The following is a 17993-nucleotide window of genomic DNA, read 5'->3' as shown; positions in this document are numbered from 1 at the left end:
CGCACACTGCAAGGAATACAACCATTGTTCACAGAGGATAGGAACCCTTTTTAATGAGGCAACTCAGCCTAACCCTTGAGGTGTCCCAGTGAACAATGCCATACCACCCTTTCTTTCCTAAAGCTTTATTTCTAATTCTGTCTTTTCATGTTATCGAAGTTGTGTAAAACACTCTCAGATTGCTTATTGCATGAAATCTGGGTGAAATCTCAATAAACAAAAATGTAAAAAAGTTAAAAATCAAGTGATGACTACCAATTGCATTCTTCCTTTCTGAAGAGCTGCAAATAGCAAAATATGTTGGGTCCTGGGAAGAAGAGGCATAAAACCTCTTTTCTTTCTGACCAACAAGAATACAAAGGAGATCGAACAGCCTGCTAAGCTCTGGAATTTATAAGCAGCGGACGCTGTAAGGCAGGCATATTGCATCACAGTGAGGGTTACTGCTGAAATTCTGAGAATGTACTTTCAACCAGTTTATTGCTTACTGCTACATATATCTTTGAGACATCAGAGAGATTTGAGCTCTCATGGTGGCTGACTCGTGTCATATTTCCTGCTAACCATTTGTGACTGGAACAGGACAGGAGGAAGTGATGGTGGTACACAAAGTACCCTCTGCTGCATACTGTAAGGCATGCCTTGCATAGTGTAGAGGTAGAAGACTTTTTAGAATGTGGAAGCAACTACATTTGTCAGTCTGTTTGACATCTGCCACAGTGGTCAAGAATAGTACAAAGGCACATTAAAAATAGAGGATTTGGGAACTCGGCAGTTGCTGAACAGTCTCACAAATAAAAACAGAATAATGTTCCATGAAACTAAAATCTTGTCCCACACTTCTACATACTAGGATTCTGTTATTGAAGGTGCACATAAAATAAGAAAGTTTGAAAACAGCGACTTTCAGGACAGCAACTCTGAAATTAGCAGTGCATGGAAGTGTGCTCTTAGACACTGAGGAGACAGAGAAATGCACAGAATTGCTTAAATTTCTACATGATTTCTGAACCATCATTACAGAGGAGGACACTCCCTGGCAGCATGGTGTAATGGTGACATACACCGACCAGTTACAAGTCGGGTGTGAGCTATGAATGATCACAACACAAGCCCCACCAGTAATCATTCCTGATGAACGTGATTGAGGGTGTCATCGAAAGCTCCAGGTTTTACCCAGATTTGACATGACAAGTAAATTGAGAATGTTTTATACATCTCTCTCTTCATGCTATATTTAACATAAAGGTACTAACGCCCTGCATGTCAATTTGACTTTATCTTTACGTGTGGGAGTCCAGGTCTGCTAGCCATATGGGAGGCTGGAGTTGATAAACAAATTGAAGCTCTTTCTCTGTCACTACCATCCTCTTTGCTACGCGATACTTGCTGTATGATTTGCAGTATTTTCATGTACATCTACATATGTGCTCTACAAGTCGTGCACTCTGGTGGGTATTTCGTACCAATATCATTGATCTTATGTCTTATTTCATTTTCATATTGAGTGAGGGGGGAAAAAACAACATTCTTTATATGCCCTAATATTCTTCTTATATTCTCATTGTCACTATATCAGACATAATAGCAGCATAATGGCTACACTTTCTTTCTCAAATATCACTTTAGTCTGCATTCCTTTGAACTTTTTACAGTAATGAAGTCTCTCTACAAATACCCCCACCCACACCCAACCTCACCCCTCACAAATGCGCATCTCACTCCATTGCCAGATGATTGTTCCTTGATGTTTCAGTGTGTGTGTTATGAAGAGGTCCCGTCTTTTAGTCAAGATGTATACATTTTCTTCCTTGATTTGATTCAGTACCATCTCATAGGTTATTTATCTGATCTAGCCATACAGTCTTCAGCATTCTGCTGCAGCACACATTTCAGAAGCATCTGTTCTCCTTTCTGTACTGATTATTGTCCAAATTGCGCTTCTGTACAACACTTGCAGAAAACACTTCCTAACACTTAAATTTATATTCAGTGTTAATAAATTTATTTTTGTCAGAATGCTTTTATGGCCAATGCCAGTCTGTATTCATACTCGCTGTAATTCTGCCATCACTAGTTATTTCGCTGCTCACCAAATTGTTATTATTTTTCAGACTATGCATTCATTGGAGGTACTGGCTAAAATACAGAACAAGACGGTCACAGAAGTGATGGAACCGCACAAGGAGGTTCTTGAAGACATGATACCTCCCAAAAAGCACTTGTTGCGTCACCAACCAGCCAACGCACAGATTGGGCTGATGGATGGAAACACCTTCTGCACGACAATGGAGCCTCGTCTGTTTACAATAGGTGCAGCATTTTAATGCTGTTGAATGAGTAATGTTAAGGATATGAATAAATGGTGTTCGGAGTTATTGACAGTGTAGGATATCAGCAGAAAATTGTGTTCAAGTTACCAGCTAATGAATTTGCATGAAATGAAACAGTGAACTCTGAAAGTATTTACAATATGCACTGAGGAAATGTACTTGTCAATCAGTAGCAGATAGAAACACACAGAAAGATATGAAACGGTTAGTTTTCAGGACTAGGCACCTCTCCTTATAACTGAAAAGAGGACAGGATTGGAGGAAAGAAAACTGGTAGGGTGGAAGGGCATGGGAAATGGGAAACGGTACCCAGAGCTCCTAGGAAAGAGAGACCTACCGGAAAGCAGCTATTCCTCTGCTTACTAAGTAATTCTATCTGCCTTACTTTGTGAATACAGTCCCTGTGTTCATATTTGATGTATTAGTAGGTGTAGAATTTATAGTAGGTAGTTCTGTCTTTTGGAGAAAAGTGATAGACATTTATTATAGAATTATTTTTATTCTTCAGAGGTGCAATCACAGAACATGCTTTTAATCATTGCAAGTTTTGTATATAAAGGTACTCTGGCCGTTGTCAGAAACCAAGCACTACTCAAGACTCTTCGCAACTTAAAGAATGTTCTATGATTGTGTCTATAGCTTGAGCCAAATAACAAAACTGCTTAACAGTCAAGCACGAGAGGGGGTGATGTTGTCGGTCCATGTTAGTCTCCACATAGAAGATGGCTTCCCCAGCAGCAGTTGAGTGCTTCTTTCAGGAAATAGTCACATTCTGTCCATTAACATGCAATAGGGTGGTAATAGTCATACCAGTTTTCTGCACACTTACACAGCTAGTGTAGGACATTGTCATGTAAAATGAGAACGCTGTGCACAGAAACACTGCAAACGACAAAAACTGACAACAGTTGTTGCATTACCAGTCGAAAGCATCTTCTGGAACTGACTGTGGCAACTGTCACTGGAGGTAGAAGAGCAAGAATAACAGTGATGGACAGAATAGCAGGTGTAAACAACTAGCTGTCAATCACTTTGTTGTTCTGTTCCAGTTGTAGGAGAAACATGAATAATTGTAGAATGTCTTATGTTGCCAAGTTTTACTTAGAGTGGACAAAACCAGTAAAAGTAATGTTGGTTAACTTAATGATAGAATATGCCTACTTTCTTTTGTACGTGAAGTCACTTCCACACGTTGTTTATGCATAAAGAATGTAAACAACATATAGAAGATGAAGATATGACTTATGAATGTGCACTGGTGAAGTAAAGAAAAAGACTGCAGGCACATTTTATCATAAAGTTTTCCATTAATTTCACTGTCCCCTTCTTGCCAAGGATTGGAATTGGGCTGCTGTGATAAAAGTTATGTTGTCATTACTGTGGCATACTCTCTACTGCTGAGCAAAATGTGTGCAGCAGTGAGTCAGGTGTGATTTTCTACACGCCTCAAAGCGAACCTTTTTTTTATTATAATGTGACTAGTAAACTCCATTCGCAGTTCTGTAAGAGAATCAAACTCCCATGTATAAAACAGCCTTATACCTCTGATTATTTAAGAAATGAGTTAATGTGTTAAATATTTGACATTAAGCCCCTAAGTGAGGAAAGTTTACAAAAAGTTTGAAATTATGTGTAAAACCCCTAAATACGTCTGTTCTCAAATCCTGGGTGGATATAGTCTGGATAATTCGCAAACTTTGTCAGGCTGCCTCGAGCCATGTAAGAGTACACAGTTTCTTTGTATAATACTTATCCTACTGTGTTAAACCATTAACATAAGTTTTTATACCTCTTAATGAGTTGATTGTGACAACGTTTAAATTTTTTGAATTCCATCAGTAGTTAAATGAAATACTGAAAATCAAATTTTTCTTGTCCCTGGAAGCTGTTGATAGGCAAGCTTCAAGTGGGACAGTGCATAATTCACCAGGTTAGTCGTTTAGTAATATATTAATGTTTGCATTTTTTTAAAGGAAGTAGTATACTTAACCACTCTCGGTACAGGCGAGGCTTTGAAAGGTTAACACAGTGAGGATTGAATACTTTGCTGAGCTTCCAGGCAATATCATCCTTCAGAAGTATCTAAACCACACATGCGCACACACACATTACATTGACTGCAATGCTGTGGTTTGTGGTGTGTGTGTGCGTGTGTATTCCACTAATATTAAAAATTTTATATTAAATATTGGATGTTATTATTCTGTTGTGTTGCACTCTAAGAAATTGGACATTTTTAACTTCTTTTCTCATTCTTGAGAGTCCTCTCCCCAGAATTTATGGAATACAATACAAATAACATAACAATATTTCTGATCTGAGTTTGTTGTTATGCACTGGTGAGATTTCTGCAAGTGTGAAATGATAGTCAAGGCTGAATTCAATGCAAATAGGAACTTTTTAAAAAGGACTGTGATAAGAAACAAAGTAAATTCATTTTTTCCATACATGGTCTCCTAATTTCGAAATACATTTTTTTTTTTCTTTCAGATCCAGAATATTTTTTACTCCCACCCTTGATGGAAGATGGAGATGTTAACATCCAGTTACTAACAAAACCTTGTCCCGCTGAAGCATCATGTCTTTATTGCCCCAGAGGTCTGAAAAAATGATAGTTGCCTTTTGATAATTCTTGGCTGTAAGGAGTGGATTTCAAGTGGTGTCCAATGTCTTTATTCCTGAGTAGTGCATGTTTAATCAGCAATCTGCATTTACACTCCGTCATATAAAGAAAATGTGTGTGTGTCAAACTTGTTGCCAACATCACTTGTAGTGCAAGCACTCCTCATATTGTCTACATGACAGTAACGACTGTACCCACCACCCTCCATTATTGTAAAAAGAAAGTCAACAAACTAGGAAAGGAGCGAGGACCAGCATCTGTCGTAATGTCATCTGTCTTGTCTTATTAGATTAGATTAGTACTTGTTCCATAGATCATGAATACGACACTTCGTAATGATGTGGAACGTGTCAGGTGCCATTCAGAAATTCTTTTAATTTCCTTTTAAATGCTCTATGGCTATCTGTCAGACTTTTGATGCTATTAGGTAAGTGACCAAAGACTTTTGTGACAGCATAATTTACCCCCTTCTGAGCCAAAGTTAGATTTAACCTTGAGTAGTTGAGATCTTCCTTTCTCCTAGTGTTGTAGCCATGTACACTGCTATTACTTTTGAATTCGTTCAGATTGTTAATAACAAATTTCATAATTGAATATATATATTGTGAGGCTACAGTGAAGATTTCTAGCTCTTTAAATAAGTGTCTGCAGGATGATCTTGGATGAGCTCGAGCAATTATTCTGATTACACGCTTTTGCGCAATGAACACTCTTTTACTCAATGATGAGTTAACCCAGAATATGATGCCATACGAAAGCAGAGAATGAAAATAGGCGTGGTAAGCTAATTTACTCAGATGTATATCGCCAAAATTTGCAATGACCCTAATAGCATATGTAGCTGAACTCAAACCCTTCAGCAGATCCTCAGTGTGTTTTTTCCAGTTCAACCCCTCATCAGTGCATACACCTAGAAATTTTGAATATTCTACCTTAGCTACCGATTTCTGATCGAAGTCTATATTTATTAATGGGGTCATTCCATGTACTGTGTGGAACTGTATATACTGTGTTTTGTCAAAGTTTAATGAGAGCCCATTTGCTGAGAACCACTTAATGATTTTCTGAAAAACATCGTTTACAATTTCACCAGTTAATTCTTGTCTGTCAGGTGTGATAGCTATATTTGTATCTTCGGCAAAATGTACCAGCTTTGCATCTTCGTGAACATAGAATGGCAAGTCATTAGTATATATTAAGAACAGCAGAGGACCCAAGACCGAACCTTGCGGCACCCCATTCTTGATTGTTCCCCAGGCTGAGAAATCACCAGTTTTTTGCATATTATGTGAACTGTTTATTTCAACTTTCTGCATTCTTCCAGTGAGGTATGATTTAAACCATTTGAGCACTGTCCCATTCATACCACAGTACTTGAGCTTATCTAGAAGTATTCCATGATTTACATAATCAAAAGCCTTTGATAGATCACAAAAAATCCCAACAGGTGACTCCCGGTTACTCAGAGCATTTAATATTTCATTAGTGAAAGTATATATAGCATTTTCCGTTGAAAAACCCTTCTGGAAACCAAACTGACATTTTGTTAAAACTTTATTTTTACAAAGGTGTGAAGCTACTCTACAATACATTACTTTTTCAAGAATTTTGGATAAGGCATTGCAGATCCAGATTTTAACTGACAGTGCAGATATTTTTGGTGCTTTAAAGTAGTCATGTAGACTGAAAGCAATTATAATGGCACACATTCAATGTAACTAGGGCATATACAAGCATTGTAGCATTAATTGTGGGTTAGGTAGTTATAATTATGTTCAATCTACATGGCCATTTATAACACACTGATGGTAGACACCCTGTCAGTTGAAATCTAGATCTGCACTGCAATAAAAAAGGCAGATGAGATTACAATCGATGCTGACCTTCTTTCTGCCTTGGATTACATCATGGTCGTGGGGAACAATCATTCCCACGGAATCGAACATGATAATCAACAAAGTGTTTCGAAGTGAAATACGAAAGGTTGTGAAAATACCATACTTGGCATTCATTGGCACAGATTTTCTTTGCCGATCCCTACTTCTCAATTTGTGTTGTTATGTATAGTAGTAGTAGTAACATGTTTCCCTTAAGTCATGATATGTTGTCGTAATGCAGGTGGGGAGAGGAGGTGAGGGTATCCCGACTAATAGGCTGCTTCCAGAGTTCTCGGGTTTACTGCCAGATCCAGTTGTCCAAGATCCACAGCATTTCAGAAAATAACTGTTCTGCCATCATCAGGTGGTGCTGACAACGTGATGTGTCTGCTGTGTGCTGATGGTATTTATGTATGCTGGCCCAGAGTTTGGGTCTCATCAGCCCCACAGCATGCTCACCCTGGGCCAAGGGAGAAAGGGGGGGGGGGGGGCGGCGGCTCCTGCTGCTGCTGCTGCTGCTGCTGCGATGATGGGTGTGAGAATCTCAGTTGCCTTCTGCCTGCCATCCCTGTTGCATCTTGCATCCAGATGTTGTGTTCTGCTTTGATGGAGCTTAATATTGGCAGTCATACCTTGCTCAGTTGGAAGTAAGTGTGTCTGTTTATTAAATTATGAATTACGTGGCTAGCAATTGGTTCTTTGGAAAGCAAAGGACAGTCATTTGCTGGTAATTCATTTTATGTCCATTTTAAATACTGTGTTCTGCTATTGCAGACATGTTGATCTGTGGTTAAGTGTATGCAGCTTTTGTTTTCGTACATTGATCTTTGATTCTGCAGGTCATTTGTCAGATATAAGTTTTTCCGTTTTCACACAGAACTTGGTACTCCCACTGTTTTGAGACCTGTGTCATCTGTCACTGTCCATAATAAAGATTGTATTTTTCGTTTTCTTGATGTCCTAGTTAAGCATATGGCTCACTTGGCTGCAAATGCATACAGCTTTATATCTCTGTGCCTTCAGCTGCCATCATCCCTTGCATAAGAACAGTGTACTATGATGTAATGCGTCTTTTATAGATATGTGTGATTTGTCGCAGTCACATTCGATCTGTTACTCTCTCTGTATGTGTTGACATTAATAAATTTCGTAAATATATGGTCGCCTTTCTGGATTATTCTTGTGGTCCAGCTAATCCACTCAATAGCCTGTAAGGTCTTCTTATGATATTCATTTCATGGCAAGGTGGTGCTTTAAAGACCATTAACTCTTCTGAACTACTAAATTAATTAAACTCTGCCATAAAACACCTATTTTTAAGTCTTCAACTCGGTAATAGACAGATCCCAAATCAAATAGCTCACACAAAACTTAATAAGTCAACATCAACAAAACATATCCATCTTATAACATATACATCATCCGAAGTTGACATCAAAGTTTGAAGTCCCTGACTCTGTCCTTTATTTGTTTGGGACCCCCGTTGACATTGCCAGTGGCCCTCTCTCGTCTAAGAGTTCAGGAAACCAATAATTCTTTGCCCCAAAGCATAACTGGGTCCATACAGCAAGTGACTCCTCCTGCCTCACGTCATGGCTTGCCTCTGCCCTTCGCTGTTACTGCTCCCATGCCATCTGCCCAAGCCACAGATCGGAGCATGCATATTGGACGTCACAACCATCTTTAGCTGTCCTGAAGGCTCATAGTGGAACAGGGTATTCCTAAGAATGCCAGTGTACACCACAGTGCTCAACAGTCTTGTACACTGGAGGTACTTCATTTCAGACGAAAAAAGCCTGATAAGAGACTTGTGGCAATTGGAATCCATCTTCCACAAGAATGGGTACAGCAGTCAACTGATTCGGATGGCCCTGCAACACAAGAGCCCCAAGAATGACATGGAGGCTGAAAACACAGAAGAAGACAATAAGAAAATGGCATTTGTACAGTTTGTGGCAAGGTACTATCAAAAATTGGCGGACTGCTGTGAAAACACCACATAACATCAGTTTTCTTCTCGCCACCCAAAATATGGGCTGTTTTACAGATAGTGAAAGTTGACCTATGTCTCAAAAAAGCAAGGATGTACAAAGTTCCATTTTAATATGGAAAAACTTATATTGGAAAAACGATTTGCACAATCAAAGATTTACATACAGAACATAAGCGCCACACATGCTTACTGTTTCCCAACAAGTCTTCTACATTGAAAATGGAAATAAAATGAATTGCCAGCAAACGAATGTCCTGGTTGCCACCGATTAATTTTTGGACTTAATTTTCAAAGAAACTATTTAAATTTGTGTGGCTGATAATTTATTCAACATGGATACTGGCGTCCAACTGAGTAAGGCGTGGGTGCCAATACTAAGCTCCATCAAAGCAGAACATGACATCTGGACACGAGATACAACAGCGACGGCAGGTGGAGGGCAACTGAGACTCTTGCCCCCACCAGTATTGCAGCCGCATGCCCCCAACCACTGAGCACAGTGTGGGGCCAGTGAGGCACAAACTCGGGACCAGCAGGTGTAAGTACCGCCAGCACACAGGTAGACATGTTATTTTGTCATGGCGGAATGGTTATTTGCCAAAATATTGTGGATCTTCGATGATTGGATCTGGCGGTATGCCTGAGAATCTTGGAAGCTCCTTACTTTATCTTGTCAGGCATTTCTCTTAGACAAGTTACTTGATGATTAGTTTGTAATGTTGTGACAAAGAATGAGGAGACCTCTTAGCATACAATTAAATCCTGCCGTAGTGCTCAGTAAATGATTTTGAAATGTCATTTGATGATCATAATTAATAAGTTCCTGAACATTAGTTTTTAGTAATACTTGATGATGATGATGATGACGATGTGATGATGATGATAACTGTTGTTAAGTTCATTTACCACTCCAAACTCTGGTTGGCCTTCAAACCAAAGTCTTGGCTTTCCTAAATTTTTAAAGGATTTGCCGATTATTATGTGTAGTATATCTATATTTATCAAACAATGGAAAACCCAGGATGGAGTAATGATAGAATTATGAAAAGAATTCTGTAGTTACTATTCACCACATAGCGGAAATGCTGAGTTTCTGATAGGCACAACAAAAATGTGATGCATGTTTGAGTTACATTTGTAGAGAGAGAGAGAGAGAGATCTAATTCCAATGGAGGCCCATTTTGCGGAAAGCTAACTTATTTGTTGTGCCTACCTGCGACTTTGCATCTCTGCTATAAGGTGAGTAGGAGCTATCATTTTTATAATATTGTCATATCTGTGTTCTATTCTGCAAGCAATCTTTGGTATTTGGGAATGTTACTTTGTGTACCACTGTTACTTCCCTTCTTTCCTGTTCCAGTTTCAAATGGTAAATGGAAAGAATAATTGTTGCTATGCCTACTTGATTGGTGACTACAGTTCATGAGCATTTTTCCAACGAATCTGTCTGCTATCTGCCGTTCAACAGTTAGTTTTCTATGATCGTTCCACTGTAAATCTTTCTGAACACATGCTCCCAGATATTTAATGGATGGGACTAGTTCTTGTGATTGTTTGGCAGTCTTGGAATCCCTCAGTAATCAGTCTTTCTGCCTATTTATGTGCAATATGTTACCTAAATTGGTTTTTGTTGAGGCTCAGTTGCCAAACTTTTCACCAACCATCAGTTCTCTGTAGGTCTTCCTAAATTTTCCAGCTTGGTGACTTCTCTGTTTATAACAGCGTCATTCATGTACAGCCTCATGGAACTCCTGGCATATGCAGTAGCTCATATATATGTATATATTGTTAACAGCAATGATCCTATTATTTATACTCCCATGGTGTGGAGCAGAATTTCCTTTTACGTCTGAAGATTTTCTCTGTTAAGAATTTCCACACTGTGTTGTCAAGTATTTGCTAAGAACTCCTCAATCCAATTACAATTCCCTATGCTTATATTTTGTTCATTAGGTGACAATTTGAAACTCTATCTAACATCTCCCAGAATTCAAGGAACATGATATCGACCTAGATGCCAGCATCTATTGCCTTCTGGGTCTTGCGGACGATGAGAGTGACCTGAGTTACAATAAATATTTGACGAAAGCTATGGGGATTCATAAAGAGGAGATTTTTTGGAAGATAAAACATGAGCATAAACTGTGTTCAGAGTACAACAGACAGACATCAGTGATATGGGCCTGTAGTTTGTGCATCTATTGAGTGATCCTTCTTGAAAATGGGAATGCTGTAAGCATCTTTTTCCAGAGTGCTTCATTTCTCCAGTGATTTAAAGTAGACAGCAGCTATGAGAGGAACAAGTTCTTTCACGTACTCTCTTTAGATTCATCAGTTCTAGTAGTATTTCTTATGGTGAGTAATTTTAATTTATTTTCTATACTGTGGTCAATCTGTCATTGTGGTGTTTATGCAACACAATTGGTAGGAGCAGCGACAGCACGAACTTCCTCAGTAAAAAAATCTGGAAAAAGGAATTCTGAATATGAGCTTTATCTCTGTCAACCTCTGTTTCAATGTCGTTATGATCCTGTGTTTCTGTCAGGTGACTTTTGATAAGTTTACTGATTTAACATAAGACCAAAACGTCTTAGGATCGGTAGAGAGAACTTTGCTTTTGCAGATATTGAACACTTCATGTTAGCTATCCTGACACTAATTTTGGCTTCATTCAGTATTTGTCAGCAAGGCTTTGGCTATGGTGAAGCTCTCTTTGTTTTTGGAACAACTTTCTAACACAGGTGTTTAGCCATGGCGTGTCTTTCCTATTCTTTACAAGTTTTCTCAACACTCGTCTAAGACATGTGGTAAAGTGGTCTGATCTAAGATGTTACCCTCGTGAGTGGGTTCTCTAAAAACTGCTCAAGGTAATTTTCGGGTGAGGCATATTGATCAGATTCACATGATAATCTGTCCAGGTACTTACCTTAAACATTGAAGTCCCCCAGTGTACAGCTGTTAATTTGAAATCTCCACCTAATACTATAGCAAGAGCAGAAAATTTCTGCTCATCCTCCCCAAGTTTTTCCCCAAATGTTCTGACTTCTCTGCTCTTGAGGCAGGAGGCGTATAAAATCATCTGATAACCACGTTTTATCCATGCTCAACAGTTATTTTCACCCATATGATTTCACATTCGGAATCTGTACTAACCTCACTAGATATTATATTTTTTGTGGCTCTAAATTTGCCTCTGCCCCAGCGTCAACCTATCTTTGCTATATATGTTCCAATTTATTCCTGTGAACATCTGGTTTCAGCCAGGTTTCTACCCCTATGGTTGAATCGGCACAAGAAGATACATGAGAATTACAGTGGGCTGGGTGCGGCAATTGCACGTGCCTAACTCACCCAATCCCATAATGCAGTATTGTAAACATCTCTACATGGCAATGCTTAAAGTGTTGTCACTGCTCTCCTGAGACATATGCTTTTACACTCTTGCAGTTAATTAATACTGTATTAACAGAGCTTTTCTTTTATCTACCTTGATGAATGCCATTGTCTGTAATGATTGGGGCTGATATTTTTCCTTCTGTTACTTAGAACACAATTTATTGGGCATGTGAAGGGATTCTTCTGTCCTAAAAAACATGTATATGCACACTACATGTACTGCTTCTCTAGTAGCCCAGTACTGTGTGCAGTGTATGCCTGAGCTATTAAGGGGATCCTACAGTTCTTCACCTCACAGCTTAGGCCAAGAAATCTGCATCAAAGATCATCACAGAATCATCAGAGCCTGTGGTTTTGAACCTTCCACTCGCCTACAAACCAGAGGACTGCAATCAATTCTGAGAACAATGCTGCAAATCAGTAGCTCTGCTGACACTCTGTGTGTGGTGCTACCTAGCTCTTTTCACCTAAGTAGCCAGTCACTGATGCAAATGAGAATGTTAAGTATGAACCCAGGCATCACACATCATGGAGCCGACATGAGACTCAAGTTGCATCTGGATGCTTCCAGCTTTTAGATACGCCCTCCTTTCCCTCGGAAAGCATATAGACCTTTATTACCCATTATTAAAGCTCTAAGTGGTTCAGAAAGGAGTTCATTATGCAGCAGTTAAAATTTTGACTATTTGCCCATTAACGTAAAAGTCTGATAGGTAGCAAGGAAAGTTTTAAATATAACCTAAAGCCAATTCTGTACAACTTCTTCTAATCCATGGATTAATTTCTCTTTAAAAACTGGTAACCTATAAAGAAAAAGAAAAAAAAAGTTTTTAAGTGTGGTTGCGTGTGAAGGACTTGTCAAACTTAATCATGTGTACCTACCCTGTAAACTGACTCGTTGTACATTATTATGATAAGACTTGTTCAGATGATCTATGGAACATGTAACTAACTAACTGAGTGGACACCTGCCTTCCATCTCAACCAGCGTGCTATTTCGCTAAGGGATTTCATCCCTCAACCTGCTATTGGAGCTCCTAACGATCAGCAAACCAACTCTCTGCATTCATATGGACCTTTTTATAAGAACAGTCTAATAAATAGTCAACCCATGCTGACTCAGATGGACTTTCAACAATGGTCAGCCATACAGGCAGTACCTACTTCTACCTTCTGCTAGGGGATTTGTGACCACTCTAACTGACAATGTTGCGTTGTTCAGCAAACAGATGTGTATCTGGAAGAATGTCATTGGTTTAGGAAATGAAAGTCTTAAGAGGAATTTGTAGTCATTAAAGTAGTGATGGGCTGTAACTTACTGGCAGATCAAAATTACGAACCCAGGACCTTTTCCTTTTCTAGTACCTCCCGCGGCGGAAGTCGAACACGCGCCAGAACAAATGGACGTGGCCAGCCCATAGAGGGTTCCGCGTCCGTGGCGGCTTTTCCGCGCAGCGGCTCTCGCGCAGCGAGGGCGCCACCGCTTCACCACGTGCAGACTGCGGCCAATAGCCACTCCCTCCGGTTTCGTATATAGGGACCCGCTCTGCCCTAGTCCAGGCAGTCTGGTACTCGCTCTGGATTGCGTCTCTATCTCGGCGGTACTGCGTTCTGGTCGTTGCTCGTTGTTGACATTTGCCTGGCTCTGGTTCCGAGTGGATTTACTGTTGGTGTTTGGTGTTGTGGTTTCTACAAGCCTCCATTGTTTATCTCTTCCTTGTTTAGTCGGTCGTTGTCGCTTGTTGTTGGTCTGTCGTCCGACTCGTCCTTGTGTTTACCCGGTGGTGCATGCTCCACTGCCGGCGGCTTCCCCGCCTGGCAGCTCCGATCTGCAACCCAAGGTATTCCCGCAGTTGGTTTTGGTTTCTACACCTTTCATGGGCGAGTGCTCTACCAACTGAGCTACCTATAACATGATTTTCTTTGGTTCTGCAAATGTTTTACCGGGAGACTGTGTTGCATTCCATTTGTGTGTGTGTGTGTGTGTGTGTGTGTGTGTGTGTGTGTGTGTGTCTCTCAGAGAGAGAGAGAGAGAGAGAGTATTTAGGTTATTGCATTCCATATTTGTGTGTGTGTCTGAGAGGGAGGGGGGGGGGGAGAGGGAGAGAGAGAGAGAGAGAGAGAGAGAGAGTGTAAGTATTTAGGTGATTGCATGAGGTAGTTTTAACAGGAACATGTAAATGTCTTTTTCAGATCTTAATGTCACAGAACATAAAGTGTTTTTCCACGAGTTGATATCATTGTGTGAAGCAGATGATGCTGTTCTGGCCAAGTTGCCATGTTACAAGAACATTCACCCACTAACCGCTCTGCGCAAGTCTGCATTGCAGGCACTTGCTGCGTGTCACTACATACCGAGCATGAGGGAGAAAATATTTACAGTACTCTACAAGGCTATGGAAAAGCCATGTCCAGAGCTCCAGGAGGCTGCTTTTGAATGTACAAAGAAGTTTCTAGCAGGATTTGCTGTGGATGCTGAGAGTGTAAGTATGGTCATAATTTTTTTTCAGTCTCTCTCTCTGTCTCTCTCTCACACACACACACACACACACACACACACACACCACTTGAAAGATGGACTCACCTTGTAAGGAGATGAAAGGGAACAATAACACAGAAGGAACCTATTGTTCCAAAAGTTAGGAGTACTGTTATCTATTTTAGTCTTTCTATCAGCAATACTAAGAGTTGTGCCTCCTAAAGGTAAATAATGACATTCTCTTAGTTTTCTCGCGAATTTAAAGTACTTCTGAATCAAATTTTACTTACTGTATAAAATTTCACTTATTATACAAAGCATAATAAGGTAATACAATAACGTGATAACATAAAATAACAATATATTATCAATAATTGATTATTTTCGTTGTTATATAAAGCATAATATGAGATGTTATTTATGTAAATACAGTTTTTTCTTATTTAAGTTGTACTTAACCCACTTTCATAGATAAAGCTCACTGTGGTTCATCACATACGCAAATGAAGCTGAATCATTACTCACAAAACAAGCAATAAAGTAAGCCAAAATGAGCAATAAATTTTATTTACGGAACTTTTTTTTTTTGGGGGGGGGGGGGGGGACGAAATTTGGTGACATTCAGTCTTCTGACTGGTTTGTAGATGTTGCTCATTCCTCTGAGAGAATCGCATACATCCAGTATCCTCAATTATTTGCTTTTGTATTCCAGTCAGTGCCTTTCCATGCAGTGTTGATGCTGTGTGACTCTGTCTAGTACCAGTGTCTCAGTACATATGCTATCATCTTGCCTTTTCTTGTAGTCAACCTTTTCCATGTATTCCTTTCTGTGACAATTCTGCTGAGATCCATACGGTATTGGTCTATGTAATTTTCAGCATTGTACCGTGACACCAAACCTCAAACACTTCCATTCTCTTGTTTTCCCACAGTCTGTGATTCAGTTCCATACAGTGCAGTCCATTGTACACTCTCAGGATCCCACCCTCCCCCTCCGAAACCAGTATTTGATATTAGTAAATTACGTTTGTTGAAAAATACTCTCTTTGCATGTGCTAGTCTGCTGTTCTGTTGTCCATGATTTTGATGCAAAGTTTGTCATCAGTCTCATTTCTACTATTCTCATTATTTTCCTCTTTATTTGGTTTTCTATCAGTCCGTATTCTGTGGGCAATAGACTATCCATTCCAATTTAATCATTCCTTTTTTCACGGATTATAAAAATGTCACCAGCAAATCTTATCATTGCTATCTTTTTACTTGAGTTTTAGTTCCACATTTGATCTTTTCTTTTATTTCGTTCGGTTCTTTCTCGGTATACAGACTGAACTGCAAGAGATGAAAGACTAGATCCCTGCATTAGACCTTTTTAAACCGAGCACTTCCTCTTAGTCTTCTGTTATTATTAATCCCTCTTAGTTCTTGTACACGTGCGCATTACCAGCTTTTAATCAGCTTTAGAGATGGTTACATTCGGATGAATCTAGCAAGAATATTAATCCAGAATTAAATGTATTAAAAAAAAAGGACAGTAAACTGACTGCAGTTGTTATTGCAAGAATAAGTTATAGCGGAAAGTCCATTTTGGAGATAGTACCAACAGATGGTGGTAGTTGCAAGATGAGCAAAAGTTCAAAAATTGGACTGAATCGTGATTGTGATCTTTTATTTATGTATTAGTTGCTGCTGTTATGTATGACCTGCATCCTAGAAGATATAGCCATCCCTGTTTCACTGTTGCTCAAACACAGCACTATGGAAGGCTTGAAGGAGGAACTGTGCCACGAGCTTAGGTGAGAACCATAAGGAGTGGAGGAAGGGAGTAGTGAGCGGGCAGCAAATTTTGTCTTGCTGCCAAGCGTGGGAATCCATACTGCGAACTTTGGATGGCTATGAATGTCTACTATGTTTAAACTTACTTGGAATCAAATTGACTTTAAAATTGGACAAACACTCTACAGTAGCATATATTTCTGCAGGAGATGCCACCAAAAGGCTAGACTGGGGCCAGTGGCCTATTTAATGTGTTTCATGCAGCAGTGTTGCTGATGTTCACCGTGATAACATGAAGCAAACAATTGGGTTGTGTAAGCTACTGTTTCTACACAGCCAATGACAGAGCGGTGGGCAGACAATACGCTTTTGTAGCAAAAGACATGGTAATATATCTAAAAAGAAAGATGATGAGACTTACCAAACAAAAGCGCTGGCAGGTCGATAGACACACAAACAAACACAAATATACACACAAAATTCAAGCTTTCGCAACAAACTGTTGCCTCATCAGGAAAGAGGGAAGGAGAGGGAAAGACGAAAGGATGTGGGTTTTAAGGGAGAGGGTAAGGAGTCATTCCAATCCCGGGAGCGGAAAGACTTACCTTAGGGGGAAAAAAGGACAGGTATACACTCGCACACACACACATATCCATCCACACATACAGACACAAGCAGACATATTTAAAGACAAAGAGTTTGGGCAGAGACGTCAGTCGAGGTGGAAGAGTAGAGGCAAAGAAGTTGTTGAGAGACAGGTGAGGTATGAGTGGCGGCAACTTGAAATTAGCGGAGATTGAGGCCTGGCGGATAACGAGAAGAGAGGATATACTGAAGGGCAAGTTCCCATCTCCGGAGTTCGGATAGGTTGGTGTTGGTGGGAAGTATCCAGATAACCCGGACGGTGTAACACTGTGCCAAGATGTGCTGGCTGTGCACCAAGGCATGTTTAGCCACAGGGTGATCCTCATTACCAACAAACACTGTCTGCCTGTGTCCATTCATGCGAATGGACAGTTTGTTGCTGGTCATTCCCACATAGAATGCATCACAGTGTAGGCAGGTCAGTTGGTAAATCACGTGGGTGCTTTCACACGTGGCTCTGCCTTTGATCGTGTACACCTTCCGGGTTACAGGACTGGAGTAGGTGGTGGTGGGAGGGTGCATGGGACAGGTTTTGCACCGGGGGCGGTTACAAGGATAGGAGCCAGAGGGTAGGGAAGGTGGTTTGGGGATTTCATAGGGATGAACTAACAGGTTACGAAGGTTAGGTGGACGGCGGAAAGACACTCTTGGCGGAGTGGGGAGGATTTCATGAAGGATGGATCTCATTTCAGGGCAGGATTTGAGGAAGTCGTATCCCTGCTGGAGAGCCACATTCAGAGTCTGGTCCAGTCCCGGAAAGTATCCTGTCACAAGTGGGGCACTTTTGTGGTTCTTCTGTGGGGGATTCTGGGTTTGAGGGGATGAGGAAGTGGCTCTGGTTATTTGCTTCAGTACCAGGCCGGGAGGGTAGTTG

At 40.2% G+C, this 17993-nt stretch overlaps 1 protein-coding gene across 1 annotated transcript in view; it reads left to right on the top strand.

Moving 5' to 3' along the window:
- Positions 1 to 17993, top strand: part of LOC126240282 (transformation/transcription domain-associated protein) — a 491514-nt gene that overhangs the window by 195513 nt on the left and 278008 nt on the right. Inside the window, exons 25-26 of the mRNA XM_049947913.1 lie at positions 2115 to 2313; positions 14416 to 14705. Coding sequence (XP_049803870.1) covers positions 2115 to 2313; positions 14416 to 14705 — 489 coding nt within the window. The remainder of the gene's footprint in view (positions 1 to 2114; positions 2314 to 14415; positions 14706 to 17993) is intronic.

Source organism: Schistocerca nitens, chromosome 1 (assembly GCF_023898315.1).
Source record: "Schistocerca nitens isolate TAMUIC-IGC-003100 chromosome 1, iqSchNite1.1, whole genome shotgun sequence".
Taxonomy (NCBI): Eukaryota; Metazoa; Arthropoda; class Insecta; order Orthoptera; family Acrididae; genus Schistocerca; species Schistocerca nitens.
The sequence above is the reverse complement of the archived record's forward strand: the minus strand, read 5'-3'. Positions and strand labels throughout refer to the sequence as shown.